The sequence below is a fragment of the Kogia breviceps genome, chromosome 12 (assembly GCF_026419965.1).
Source record: "Kogia breviceps isolate mKogBre1 chromosome 12, mKogBre1 haplotype 1, whole genome shotgun sequence".
Classification (NCBI taxonomy): Eukaryota; Metazoa; Chordata; class Mammalia; order Artiodactyla; family Physeteridae; genus Kogia; species Kogia breviceps.
In genome coordinates this window covers 10,659,165-10,673,297 of record NC_081321.1, presented here as the reverse complement: position 1 = coordinate 10,673,297, position 14,133 = coordinate 10,659,165, and the positions used below count along the sequence as shown (strand labels likewise).

General features: G+C 42.3%; 3 protein-coding genes across 5 annotated transcripts in view; 2 read left to right on the top strand and 1 right to left on the bottom strand.

Moving 5' to 3' along the window:
- Positions 1 to 846: 846 nt before the first annotated feature.
- On the bottom strand, positions 847 to 1,517 carry H2AJ (H2A.J histone). The gene has a single exon (XM_059082239.2). It carries the CDS (start codon positions 1,405 to 1,407, stop codon positions 1,018 to 1,020), a length of 390 nt encoding a protein of 129 aa, XP_058938222.1. The 5' UTR covers positions 1,408 to 1,517; the 3' UTR covers positions 847 to 1,017.
- A 2,227-nt stretch (positions 1,518 to 3,744) lies between these two features.
- Positions 3,745 to 4,056, top strand: H4C16 (H4 histone 16). Its single transcript, XM_059082241.2, has one exon. It carries the CDS (start codon positions 3,745 to 3,747, stop codon positions 4,054 to 4,056), a length of 312 nt encoding a protein of 103 aa, XP_058938224.1.
- A 525-nt stretch (positions 4,057 to 4,581) lies between these two features.
- GUCY2C (guanylate cyclase 2C) overlaps positions 4,582 to 14,133 on the top strand; it is a 106,211-nt gene continuing 96,659 nt past the window's right edge. For 2 of the 3 annotated variants that reach the window (XM_067010604.1, XM_067010606.1), the window contains exon 1: positions 4,613 to 4,800. The gene's annotated coding sequence lies outside the window, so the exon portion shown is untranslated. Of the gene's footprint in view, positions 4,801 to 14,133 lie in introns of all 3 variants that reach the window. The other variant, XM_067010603.1, reaches the window with a different exon arrangement.

Here is a 14,133-nt window from a genome sequence, read left to right as displayed (position 1 = left end):
ATTAAAGCATTACTGTGCCATTAAGCAGCACAACCCCAATAGGCATTGCTGGAATGAGGTCATTACTTCAGGCCAGTGGTAGAACATACGGGACATCAAGAGGGTGATTTGTTGTTATAAAGCTAAATCAAACCAATTACATTTCCACAGGAATCTAATATGGTGGAGATAAGACCATTATGAAGCTAGAAACTTGAGAAAATCATTTTTAAAGCTCATAAGCATATGTAACTCATGACTAAAGGTACTGCAACATGAGTGTCAGGGGAACAAACTTCCAACCTCGTGACTCATGCTTCCATATTACACATATTCCTGGATGTTTCCTTCATTTTAAAGAAATGTGAACATAAGCGTGTACATAAAAATATCTGATACCCAAAACACAACAGCTGTCAGGCCAAGAAAAATCTGTTGACACTGTGTTGTCAGAGCCACACTTCCAAGACGGCAAGTTATTTTACCTTTTGAAAAGTATGGCCGGAGAGACAACTTCCTGCCCAAGACCAGCTCGAAGCCACCGTCTCCTTCCTAGAACAGGTTCCTGAACTGCCCAAACAGGGCAGGGGAGAGAAGGCCCTGGCAAGGGAACGTAAAAATAATTCCCCCAGCCGCATTCGCACCTACTCTGTCTCTCCTCCGCCTTCAGGCGAGGAGGCAGAGTTCCCAACCTCCAGGCCAGTGGGTCCCTTCTGGTCTCCCTTGTCCGCCTTGAGGGTGACCTGCGGGCCAAAGCAGCCCACAAAGTGGCTCAGGCCGACCCACCAGTATCTCTTCCAAAGGCCTCCCGGTTGCCCCCTGGGTCACCTGGCAGGCCCCCGCGATTACACAGTTCTCTCGACCAGACAACTTTCACCGACTTTATTGGCCCCCGACCCTAAATGGGCCCCTCGCCGTCCACCTCCCCACTAGATCGCGCCGGCCCTCCATAACATCAACCGTATTCAAAAACACTGCGGGGTGGCCATGGAAAGAGCCTTTGCAGGGGAAGCCAGCTCTCCTGTGGCGGGATCAGGGTCACTTGCTCTTCGCCTTCTGACTCTCCGTCTTCTTGGGCAGCAGCACGGCCTGGATGTTGGGTAGGACGCCGCCCTGGGCGATGGTCACTTTCCCCAGCAGCTTGTTTAGCTCCTCGTCATTGCGGATGGCGAGTTGCAGGTGGCGAGGGATTATCCTGGTCTTCTTGTTGTCCCGCGCAGCGTTGCCAGCCAACTCCAGGATCTCCGCCGTCAGGTACTCCAACACTGCTGCCAGGTACACTGGCGCCCCGGCTCCCACTCGCTCTGCGTAGTTACCTTTGCGCAGCAGTCGGTGCACTCGGCCCACCGGGAACTGCAGGCCCGCGCGAGAGGACCGGGACTTGGCCTTTGCCCGCACTTTGCCGCCCTGCTTTCCGCGACCAGACATGTTTGTCTCGCCGAAAACTCCAGCTAGGGGAAAAAAAACCCCCAGCGGTCCAGTTCCTAGAATGGGAGGGCGACGTACCACATCTGAACTGCCTCCACCAACACTTTGCTGACACTAGGCAGCGCCTTCCCATTGGGCACGGCAATAACCTCGGCTCCGGTGACCAATGACAGGCAGGCTCTTCTCCCAATTAGAGCGCTGGCAGAAGGACAGCCTTCTCCAACTTGCTCCAATCAAAGGAAAAACTGCTAACCCTCATTTGCATAACCTCCCATATGAATACCCTGGGCCCGACTGCTCCGCTTTTAGGGGTTCAGTCGAACTTACTGGATCCTGCGGTTTCAACGTCCTCGCTCACTCCCAGGAAAATAACGTCTTAAGAATTAAGTAACCGGGATTCGCTAATGGCGCTAGTGGTATAGTGGTTGAGAATCCGCCTACCAATGCAGGAAACACAGGTTCTATCTCTGGTCGGGGAAGATCCCACATACCACAGAGCAACTAAGCCCGTGTGCCACAACTACGGAGCCTGCGCTCTAGAGCCTGCAAGCCACAACTACTGAAGCCCGTGCTCTTAGAGCCCATGCTCTGCAATAAAATAGCCACAGCAATGAGAAGGCGCCTCACGGCAACAAAGAGTAGCCCCTGCTCGCCGGAACTAGATAAAAGCCTGTACACAGCAACAAAGACCCAATGCAGCCAAAAATAAATCAATTAATTTTTTAAAAAGTTTTAAAAAATTAAGAAACCATGGTAAAAAACAGAAAAATCCGGAAGGAGAGCTACTCTGTCTAAAGTACAAGGCCTGAAGCAAGAAATGCCTCTAGCACTTGAGGTCGCAGGGTATGCCCCCAATTTTTGACATATTATTATTATTATGGACATTTTATTCTTGTAAACAAGAGAGATCTCTAACTTGAAAATGTTCTAACCTTGATTTCTTAGTAAATATTTAAAAGCCAACCTATTTTACCATTACAAGAATCCTGACTCTTCAAGACTTTTCTTCTGTGAGTCAAGGATTAAAATCATGTGGTACAATTTGACTATTTAGGATTTTATTTTTCAGCCATCCAGTGTTCTGAGAGCTTTTAATTCTTCTTTAACAACAATAACAGTAACTGTTTTTGTGCTACGGAGATGGGTAAGGATAGGTAAATAATAAGCATTTAGGTATATATAAATATTTACCATAAAGCTTTCCTGCTGGAAAGGCTTATTCGTCAGGACTAGGGACAGGGAGCACAATTTACTAAAATATTCGTTTCTCAAGGTGTTAAGTACCTGGGAAAGAGTTATGAATCATCCTCTAAATACTGCTTTTTATCGCAGTAAACCCTTTTGGGAAGACAGACAGTCCTATCTCCTAGAGGGGCGACAGTACTCAAAAGTTTCGTTTTTGCTCAGGGAGTCTCTTAAGAATGGAGAGCCTCCTAATTGGGCATCTGCAGTATAAATCACTATTTAAAGCCACGATCATGGCTTCCATTATTTTACAAGAACTTTGAATTTTTAAGTGAGAACGTCGGGTTTCAATGAAATAAGAATATTACAGTATTTTAACTAAATAATCACAGAAATAGTTATTTGATTGAAAAGCAAAAAACGCGCTTCGGCTGGAGGCAGCGGAGGCAGTAAAGTCTGCCAACTGTGCAGACGGGGGGATTGGGGGGGAATGGGTAAGGTTAGACTTTTTGAAAGGATTTTAGTTCTTTCTCCACGGGGCCCCAAAAAGAGAAAAAAGAACCATTAAAAGATTTTCTCTACCCCAACTAGTGACTTAAAAAGATCCACAAGTATAAAGCAACTGCTTTTAAATTTAACATGTAGTAAAGCATTCCTGGTTCCTATTGATTTTCACATTAGTCTGAGAATGGTATTATAAGAGTAGGCATTCCGTTTGTAAACTATACAATTAGAATTCCCGCGCCTTACAGAGAGAGGGACAGAGAGGAGAAAGGGAGAGAGAGACAGAGAGAGAGAGAAAGAGAGAGAGAGAGACGAACGAGGTGGAGGTAAGAGAGAAGGGAAACCCAGCGCGCACTGGATCTGGCCTACCATTTTTTAAGCGTTGAGAAAAGGCAAAATAAATTATATCGAGTCTTTCCTCAATTTCATGGCAAAAATAAGAAAAACTTTTCCAAATAAGCAAACAAGAAATTTTATCGGTAGGGAATTTAAAAAAAAAAAAGGAAAGCAATCTCCTGGAGCCTATAGCTACGCCCACTTTCTTGAGGTTTTCAAACAGGTCCGCTAGAAGGAACTATAAGCCCAGGTTCACGGTTCACAAAACTACTAGCAGCTTGCTTTTTGGTTTTAGGCGTATTGTTATGAAAGATGTCCGGCCGAGGTAAAGGTGGCAAAGGGCTGGGTAAGGGAGGCGCTAAGCGCCACCGGAAGGTCTTACGGGACAACATCCAGGGTATTACGAAGCCCGCCATTCGCCGTCTGGCTCGCCGTGGTGGTGTGAAGCGCATCTCTGGACTCATCTATGAGGAGACCCGGGGAGTGCTCAAAGTGTTCCTGGAGAACGTGATCCGTGATGCGGTGACTTACACGGAGCACGCCAAGCGCAAGACGGTCACGGCCATGGATGTGGTGTATGCGCTGAAACGCCAGGGCCGCACCCTCTACGGCTTCGGCGGCTGAGGTGTGCCTGCGGCTTATCTCCAGATCCCAAAAGGCCCTTTTTAGGGCCCTCAAAACGTCAAGAAAAGAGTTGGTAGTGCTTAAGCTGCCGTGTGAATGTGCAGATAGGCGCTTCAAATGAAGCGTTTAGGTTGCGGCTGCTCCAGCGGGTGAATTGGGGTTAGGCTTGAGGCTTGGGGAGGTTGTGAGCAGCAGAGCTCGAGCGGGGAACCCAGCGTCCGCGCTTAGAACGTAGCCTGGGAAATGCGGCGCAGGGCGGTAGTGACCTTAATCTCTGTTTCAGAGTCAGACTGCCGACTTTGGATTCCCTTTGGGAAAATAAGGCATCGTTAACTTTCGAAACCCACGTCTTGGAAGTGGTAGACGCTTTTTAGCGGCAGAAGTTTCGGGCCTTGAGCATATATAGAATGGCTTGTATGCAAATAGGGTGAGCCGGCTATCCTCCTCCGATTGGATAGGAGGCGTCAGAGGGGCGGTTCTTGTTCGTGCGACCCGCCCCGTCTCTGAGACCGCGGATGTCGCGGCGTCCAATAGGAAAGCTCGAGGTGCAGGCCTAGTGTGGCGCGCCAGAGTCTGCCGGGTATGAATATTTTATTTTTTCACTGACTTTGTGAGTAAGGGGTAACCCAGCTCAGGCGCAGAATGCAGGGTGGCTGTGTGTGAGCGAAGTCCAAGGCTGGGCCTGAGCCCTCGGCCTCTGCGCTACCCGTGAGTCAGCTGCACAAAGATAGACGCGCCGAGCAGGTGAGCGTCCCGACCCCGGAGTACCCGGCGGCGGTGCTCAAACCCCTAGCTGTGGGAATCCAGGAGTTAGCCGGCAGCGTGGCCGGGGCGCAGGGCAGCGTCCCGCCCAGCATCCACGCGCTGCTGTTGCTCGGGAGAGAGGGTCCTGTGGCCCGGTAGCAGCCGGGAGATAAACCCTCACTTCCTAGTAAAAGTCGTTTTCCGAATCGCGGGCGAGGCTGAGGAGAGGAGAGAGGAGGCGAGTTGGGTTCTAAGGGGTTCCTTGAAAAGGGTGTGGCGAGAGAGCTGTGTAGTCGTGGAGTCCTACGCAGTGATCCCTCCCGGGAGAGCAAGGAGCTGTCCGTTTAAGGGCGCTTTCCTGGGTCGCTGGAGGAGCTGGAGACGGGCCCCACCTGCGTGCCGCAGGCAGGGGCCGCCAGCGGGGCGAGGCGGGAACCGGTCATTCAAGGGACTCGCTCGACTCCTGGCTCTGTGACGCCTAACTAACCTGTTTATATGAGGGGAATGGGGAAGGGGCTTAAGGACCCCAAATGCGGTGTGATCCCATGCACCTTAACTGATCTCCCCCAGCTCCGGCTTGTCTAGGCATCGTGAAATCACTTAGCTTCCTAGAGGTGGTTGCCTGGATTGGCTTTGGGGGAATTTCCCAGCCTTGACAGCGATGTATGTGTATATCATTTTAAGCGATATATCAATATATCTCATACGTACTCTAGCCAGGGAAACATTTCTTGTATTACCCCAGCAGAGGCTGGCATCATATCATTTATTGAATATCAGACACTTTGGGACAAATTGTATTCCATGATTGCATTTGATTCCCCAGCAAATTTACGATTTATTATTACCATTTTACAGATGAGGAAACTGATACGGGGTGGGGGGGGGCAGAACTGAGCCAGGATTTGAACCCAGCGCTGTTGGATCCTGCACCCTTTGACCTTAACCTTTATGTGCTACTTACTGACTGCCAGGGAAGCTCCCGTCCCTGTTTGCTGACATTTCACTTCTAAGTTCTTTCTTCTACTCCATACTCAAGTGTATCCATGGTACTGGTATTAATTAAATTTCTGGGGCAGTGAGACAGTCCCATAAGTTCAACTTTATTTAATTCAAGTGAAAAAACCCCTGAGTTACTTAAAAAGCAGCAGCAGGGTCTGGCCGTTGTATTTGTTGAGTGAGCGAATGAGTGAATTTGAGTAGATAGGTAATGTACCTATTAAATCGCCAATTTAGTGTGAATCAGATTATTGAGGATGAAGGTGGGACTGCAGTGGAGCATGAAAATAAGTATTCATATGATAATTTAAAATATTCTTTAAGTATTTAAGTTATTTGGAATTAATTTCTTCTTTATATTTTTGATGGTGGCCTCAATTTTTTTTGAACCTGTCTAGTAGAACTTTATTTTCTCTTGTAGCACAGCTTTTTTGTTTTTGTTAATGTTTTATGTACTTTATAAAATATGACCAAATTATTTGAACACGAGAAATCTTTTGTTTTTGTCTGTGCGTATGAGTCCCATGGTAGTGTCCAGTCCTGAAGTAATCATTTTCCAAACCAAAACTGGGTCACATGATTTGAGAATGCAAGGTATCTGAAATTAGAACTGACTGAGATTTTCTGAAGTTGCCTAATAAAATGCCTTCCTACACTTTTGTTGAACTTAATTTAAAGCTGTTCTATAAAGCTTTTCTTACAATGTGAATGAAATGCTGTTGAAATTAGATCCTGTAGCAAAGTCATCTCTTCCGAATTTGAACATTTAATGCCTCTTTTGTCCCAAGAACTGTTAACTTTTGAAGATTCAGAGATAAGTAAGCCATCAAGAACCTTCTATTTTCCAAGTAAAGAGCGAGGGAGGGAGAAGACATTTATGTGGTACACATGTGGTTTGCTGTAATGGAGTGGCATGAATGAAATGCTCTTTGCGTACAGAACAAATTTAATCAGGCCTAGGGGTGTCTTCAAAGATCAGGTAACATTTGTTCTGAGCTGAAGGCCCTTTGGGGAAGGAGAAGGCCACAGCAGGCTTGGGGAGCAAACAGCGTGAACAAATGCCAGAGTAGTTTCTAGGTATGATGTATTTGGGAAACCTTCTAATGTTGGGTATTTAATTTGTCCTGTTGCCTGAGAATAATGTGATGGACCAGGTAAACAGTTGGATATAAATTGAAACCAAGTCCAAACAAGCCAATAGAAAAATGAGTAAAAGACAGTGGAAAAACATGGCCAATAAGCATAGAAAGAGATGTTCAGTTTGATGAGTCATCAGGGAATTGCAAATCAAGACCACAGTGAAATGCAATTTTTCATTTACTAGATTGGTAAAAAATTTTAAAATGTCAGTGTAGTAAGTGTTGCACAGAATTTCTTATAACACTAGTAGGAGTATAAAGTGATTCAACTGTTTTTGAAACAAAACTTTGTCATTGTCTTGTGAACTTGAAAATAGATTCACATTTATGCTGAACCAGCAATTCCACTCCTGGATATTTACCCGAGGAAAATGATAGCACTTATGTACATGGTGCATGTTCACTAAAGTTATTGGTAGAGCTCTTCACAGTAGCAAAAACAAACCAGCTGCACATGGACAAGAGACTGGATGAATAAATTATGGTGTGATATAATTTGGCAGTCAGAATGAACTGATAAACACAGTCAATTCATGGTGGTCTACAACACATGAAGACTTGTGTCTTTCTTTATTTGGCAAATATATATTCTAAACTAATAAATGGTTGAAGATCACCTGTGGGAGTCCTGAGGAACTAACTGAGTATTGCTGCCTTCCACAGAAAATTAACATTTTCTTCTCCTTTGGGCTTGGATGCTGCTATCAACCTGTGACCATTTTAGAGCCCTGTGGGTGTCCCAGCTTGTTGAAGAGGCTCATATTCTACTTCATCTCCTTACAGATTTATTCTACATTACAACCCTAGAGTGGATGCTTGCTTACCTCTCACCTTCAGTTGTTATTTCACTGTCCCTTTATTTTTTGTTCTTTGACTTTCCTTATTTTCTTCTGGCCATAATAATGCAGTGTTTGTGCTAGAAGGTTCATTCAGATTGTGTAGATTGCCAAACTGCTGTAAGTGGATTTCACTAACTACAGCATTTGAATTTATGTGTTTTCCCTGACTAGTCTGTGAACTCCTTGAAAGCAAGAATCTGATTCATATGTGTACCCCTAGAACCTTGGACCTAGAATTTGGAATACTCATAGGCACTTATTAATGTTTTGGGAAAATTATCTATTTGATGATATGTTAACATATCTTACTAAAATGAGTTGTTTTCCATATATTTTAATTTTCTGAAAAGACTTTATACCATGACAATTATCTGTCCCTTAAATTTATTAGTAAACCATTTGCCTTGACCTGCCCTGGAGGTTATGTTTTGGTTATCTTTTCAGATTCTTTGACAATTTTTATTGGTCAGCAAAGTGACCTGACAGGTGGAGAGAAGGGCTACCTTAAATATCATATGTGCAATATTAAAAACTAATAAACAAACAAAAATTGTAGTTGATGTTTACCCTTAAGTAATTCTTTAATAACTGGCATTAAACATTATGATAATGATTATATTCTGATAATAAGAAATAAGTTTGCTTATTATCAATCCAAAATTCTACGTAAATATTTTTGTACTTACATACATAAATACCTACATATTTTGTATTCTAAGGTTATCTTTCACAAAACTCTTTTCCTTGAGCTCACTCAAATAATAATGTCCCAAAATCCAAACAACTGCTTTACTATCTTGAAGACTATAATCGTGCATAACAATAAGTACTTGGTGTCTAATACTTTCTTATGGGATATATGAAATTTGATTAAAAGCAAGCTATCTTAGAGATAAATTTTATATTAATCTTGCAATTTGCTATAAAAAAGAGATACTTTTATATTTTCAATTAAATACCTGCAATTCTGCATCATCTTTACTCATCTTCATTGTCATAATCATTGCTGCTAAACTCTTGGGTTTTTGTTTTGTTTTGTTTTGTTATTTATTTTATTTATTTATTTTTGGCTGCACTGGGTTTTCGTTGCTGTGTGCGGGCTTTCTTTAGTTGCAGCGAGCGGGGGCTACCCTTTTGTTGCAGTGCATGGGCTTCTCATTGCGGTTGCTTCTCTTGTTGTGGAGCATGGGCTCTAGGCTCCCAGGCTTCAGTAGTTGTGGCACGTGGGCTCAGTAGTTGTGACTCGCAGGCTCTAGAGCACAGGGTCAGTAGTTGTGGCACATGGGCTCAGTAGTTGTGGCTTGCGGGCTTAGTTGCTCTGTGGCATGTGAGATCTTCCCAGACCAGGGCTCGAACCCGTGTCCCCTGCATTGGCAGGCAGATTCTTAACCACTGCGCCACCAGGGAAGCCCCAAACTCTTGTTTATTCACTGAAGAATAAGATAAAGAAACCGGAGGAAGGTGCAGCCTGAGTTCAACCTTTTTAGGAAATAATTTTCTTATAGTTTTGTTTCTCTGCAACTTATAGTGGTTTTATATTTTTAACTTAATCTGACAGTTAGCTTTTAATAGAATTCAGTCCATTCACATTTAAACAACTATAAACATGATTCTTTCTTTCCATCTTTATGTTTTTCTATTGCTGCTCCTTTTTGCTACTTCTACTGGTTTTATCACGACACTGTGGCAGACATCCATTATCCATTCTCCTGTTTGTTCTTAATACCAGAACCTAAATTTTTGGGGGAGTGATAATGCACTCAGGAGAAAAACTGTATTTCCAAGGCCCGTGTGGTGAGAGGAGGGCCATATGGCTGGTGGAAGCTGTGGGTGGAGCTTCTGGGAAACCTGACTAAAAAGGAGGGTAACTCAGATGAGAGATCCTTTGTAGTTCCCTTTTCCTCCTCTTTTTCTACTTGGAGTGTGGGAGTAATCATGGCCGGGTAGCACTTAGGAGATGGCATTGAAAAAGGAACTTGAATATTCAGGATATTGGAACAAAAAAATGAAAGGAGCCTGGACAGTGATGACCTCGTGAAGCCACTGTTGTCAGCCTTGAGTGGTCTACTTTCAGGGGCATGAGGGAAAAAATAAACTTGTATCATCAGTAAGACCCTGTTATTTCAGGTTTCTATTACTAATCGCCCCAAAGTAATACCAAACTGGCAGAATGTATATTCCCCTTTCTTCTTTGTTAATTTAGAAGTAATACTGTATTTTTTATTACTGGTTACATTCTCTTTTGACACGCAGAGTTAAACCATATTTCTTTACCCTTTTTATAAAATACCAGCTTCTGCACATCCAGACCCTTCACTGTTGCCCCTGCCTCAGAAAGTGGAGATTTCAGAATATATGTACTTCCCCACCTTCTACCTTTACTCTCAGATTAACACCTTTTTAATAGTTTTATTTTCTTCTTTATATCCCGTCAACTCCAGAAATTTGTTGAGATGATTTAGCACTTTAATTCTAGACTGTTATGATTTCTCTTGCAAAGTGCTTTTTTTTCAAGAATCATTATTTAGCATTTATATTACAAATTCCCAATCACTGTATCATTATCTACTCAGACTTAATTATACATACATTGCAGGAATCATAGCTCACTACTATTTGTTCTCTTCTTCATCTTCCCTGATTTTGAAGTCTCTGTTCTGATTTCTTTTTCTTTTTTCTTTTTTTTTTTTTTTCACTTTTGGCTGCGCCATGCAGCATGCAGGATCTTCCCCAATCAGGGATTGAACCCATGCCTCCTGCAGTGGAAGCACGGAGTCCTAACCACTGGACCACAAGGGAAGTCCCCTGATTTATTTATCAATTGAGTAGTCCTTTTTGAAGAATTTTCCTTAGGTGAGGTATGTGGGTAATAGAGTCTATGAAATTTTGCAGCTCTAGGAATATCTTTCCTTCACCCTGACTGGTAAATGTTATCTTAATGATATATAGATCCGTAAGTTGTAGCTCTTTTTTTTCTCAGAAGTCTGGATAGTGTTCCATGGTCCATCAGCTTCCAATGTGCAGCTAAGAAGTCCCATGCTCGTTCACTGGGCTTTATTCATTTATTATTTGTGAGATTTTATTTTTATTTTATTTTATTTTATTTTTGCGGTACGCTGACCTCTCACTGTTGTGGCCTCTCCCGTGGCGGAGCGCAGGCTCAGCGGCCATGGCTCACGGGCCCAGCCGCTACGTGGCATGTGGGATATTCCCAGACTGGGGCACGAACCCATTTCCCCTGCATCGGCAGGCGGACTCTCAGCCACTGCACCACCAGGGAAGCCCTAACCATGGGTTTTTAAAAAAATTTTTATTTAATTTTTTTTTGTGTGTGTGGTACACGGGTCTCTCACTGTTGTTGCTTCTCCCATTGCGGAGCACAGGCTCTGGACTCACAGGCTCAGCGGCCATGGCTCACGGGCCCAACCACTCCGCAGCATGTGGGATCTTCCTGGACCGGGGCACGAACCCGTGTCCCCTGCATCAGCAGGCGGACTCTCAACCACTGCGCCACCAGGGAAGCCCTATTTAATTTCTATTTTGAAAAGTTTTTATTTTTTAACTTTGGCCACATCATGTGGCTTGTGGGATCTTAGTTCCCCAACCAGGGATCGAACCTGAGTCCACACACTGAAAGCCTGAGTCTTAACCACTGGAGCGCCAGGGAATTCCCCGTGGATATTTTTAAAGATCAATAAAGTTGATAAACTTCCAGAAAGACTGGTTTAAAAAAAAGAGAGAAAAGACACAAATTACCAATATCAAGAATAAAATAGGGTTAGCACTACAGACTGCACACACTAGAATCATGGTAAAGGAACAAACTCTATACACATGAACTTGACAACTTAAATGGGTCAATTCCTCAAAAAGTACAAACTATCACAAATTATCCAAAATGAAATAGATAATGCTAATAAACCTATAACTATTTTTTCCTATAACTATTTTCATAAATTTATTTATTTTATTTATTTATTTTTGACTGTGTTGGATCTTTGTTGCTGCGTGCAGGCTTTCTCTAGCTGCAGCGGTGAGCTGCAGTAGGGGCTACTCTTCGTTGCGGTGCATGGGCTTCTCATTGTGGTGGCTTCTCTCATTGCAGAGCACGGGCTCTTGGTGCACAGGCTTCAGTAGTTGTGGTGTGTGGGCTCAGTAGTTGTAGTTGTGGCTCACGGGCTCTAGAGTGCAGGCTCAGTACGTGTGGTGCATGGGCTTAGTTGCTCTGTGGCATGTGGGATCTCCCCAGACCAGGGCTGAAACCCATGTCCCCTGCATTGGCAGGCAGATTCTTAACCGCTGTGCCATCAGGGAAGCCCGGACCTATAACTATTATAAGGAAATTGAATTTACACTTTTTAAAAGTCCCCCAAAAGAAATATCTCCAGGTTCAGATGGTTTCACTCAAGAATTATACAAAACATTAAAAGAATTAATGCCAATTCTAAACAATCTCTTCTAGATAATAGAAGAGAAGGAAATACTTCTTGACTTATTTTATAAGCCTAATAGTATCCTGAGAAAGAAAGAAAGAAATGGAGAAAGGAGGGAGGGAGAGAAGGAGGGAAAGGAGGGAAGAAAGAAAGGAAGGAAGGAAGGAAGAAAAGGAAGAAAGGAAGAAAATTGCAGACCAATATCCCTCATGAATATAGAGGCAAAATTCCTTATCAAAATATTAGCAAATATAATTCAACAATATAGAAGAAGAATTCTACATAATTAATTAGGTATATTCTAAGGAAACAAGGATGGTTCAATATTTGAAAATTAATATAATCTATCATATCAACAGAAAATTGCATAATATTATTTATTAATAGATGCAGAAAAATCATTTGACAATATTCAAGATCAATTATGATAAAAATTCTCAGAAAATAAGGAATAAAAGGAAACTTCCTCAATTTGACAAAAATCATCTACAACAAAACTATAGTTAGCATTACACTTGATGATGAAATACTGAATTCTCCCCTTCTCTTCCCCAAGACTGAAAACAAAGCAAGGTCAAAGTTACACTATTCAAAATCAATATTAATTGTATTTCTATGTAGCAGTAATGAATACATGTACACCAAAATTTTAAATATAACACCATTTCTAATCAATCAAAAAATGAAATACTTTGAAATGTAACAAAGCATATATATTACTTATATGATGAAAACTAGAAAACTCTGGGGAAAGAAATCAAATACAATCCAAATAAATGGAGATACACTTTCATGGACTGGAATATGCAACATAGTAAAAATGTCAATTCTTCCAAAGTTGGTATACAGGATTAGTGCAATTTGTATCAAAATAGTGGCAAGATTTTTTGAAGGCATAAACAATATTATCTTAAAATTTATGTGGAAAGGGACAGGAGCTACAAGAGCTAGAACAATTTTGAAAAAGAAAAGTAAGAAGAATCAGTCTACCTGATTTCAAGACTTATTATATAGGTACCATCATAAAGACTTTGTTAAAGGCAGAAAGATAAATCTATATATCACTACAACTGAACAGAGAATCCAAAACTATATCTGCACAAATATGATTTTGTTAACATCTTTATTGAGGTATAATTGCTTTACATGGTTGTGTTAGTTGCTGCTGTATAACAAAGTGAATCAGCTATACGTACACATATATCTCCATATCCCCTCCCTCTTGCATTTCCCTCCCACCCTCCCTATCCCACCTCTCTAGATGGTCTCAAAGCACCGAGCTGATCTCCCTGTGCTATGCAGCTGCTTCCTACTAGCTACCTATTTTACATTTGGTAGTGTATATATGTCAGTGCCACTCTCTCACTTCGTCTCAGCTTACCCTTCCCCCTCCCCGTGTCCTCAAGTCCATTCTCTAAGGCTACATCTTTATTCCTGTCCTGCCCCTAGGTTCTTCAGAACCCTTTTTTTTAGATTCGATATATATTTGATAGCATAGAGTATTTGTTTTTCTCTTTCTGCAAAAGCAATGCAACGGAGGAAAGATAGCCTTTCCAACAAATTATACTGAAGCAATTGGACATCCATAGGCAAATAAAGGAATGAATGAATGAGCGAATGAATGAATAATGACCCTCCATCTCAGTCTCACTTAAAATAATTAACTCAAAATGGATTATAGACTTAAATGTAAATTTAACACTATAAAACTAGTTTTTAAAGTAGGGGAAAATCTTTGGGATCTAAGGCTAAGCAAAGAAATCTTAGACTTGGCACAAAAGCATTATCCATAAAAGAGTTCCATAAACTGGACTTAAAACTAAAAACTCTTTTTCTGTGAAAGACCCTTTGAAAAGAGGATGAAAAAATAAACTACAGACTGGGGAAAATGTTTGCAAACCACATATTGGACAGAAGAGTAGT

What these genes read in the sequence shown, in the direction of transcription:
- H2AJ (XM_059082239.2), bottom strand. Translation starts at nt 1,407, where the DNA reads ATGTCTGGTCGCGGAAAGCAGGGCGGCAAAGTGCGGGCAAAGGCCAAG.
- H4C16 (XM_059082241.2), top strand. Translation starts at nt 3,745, where the DNA reads ATGTCCGGCCGAGGTAAAGGTGGCAAAGGGCTGGGTAAGGGAGGCGCT.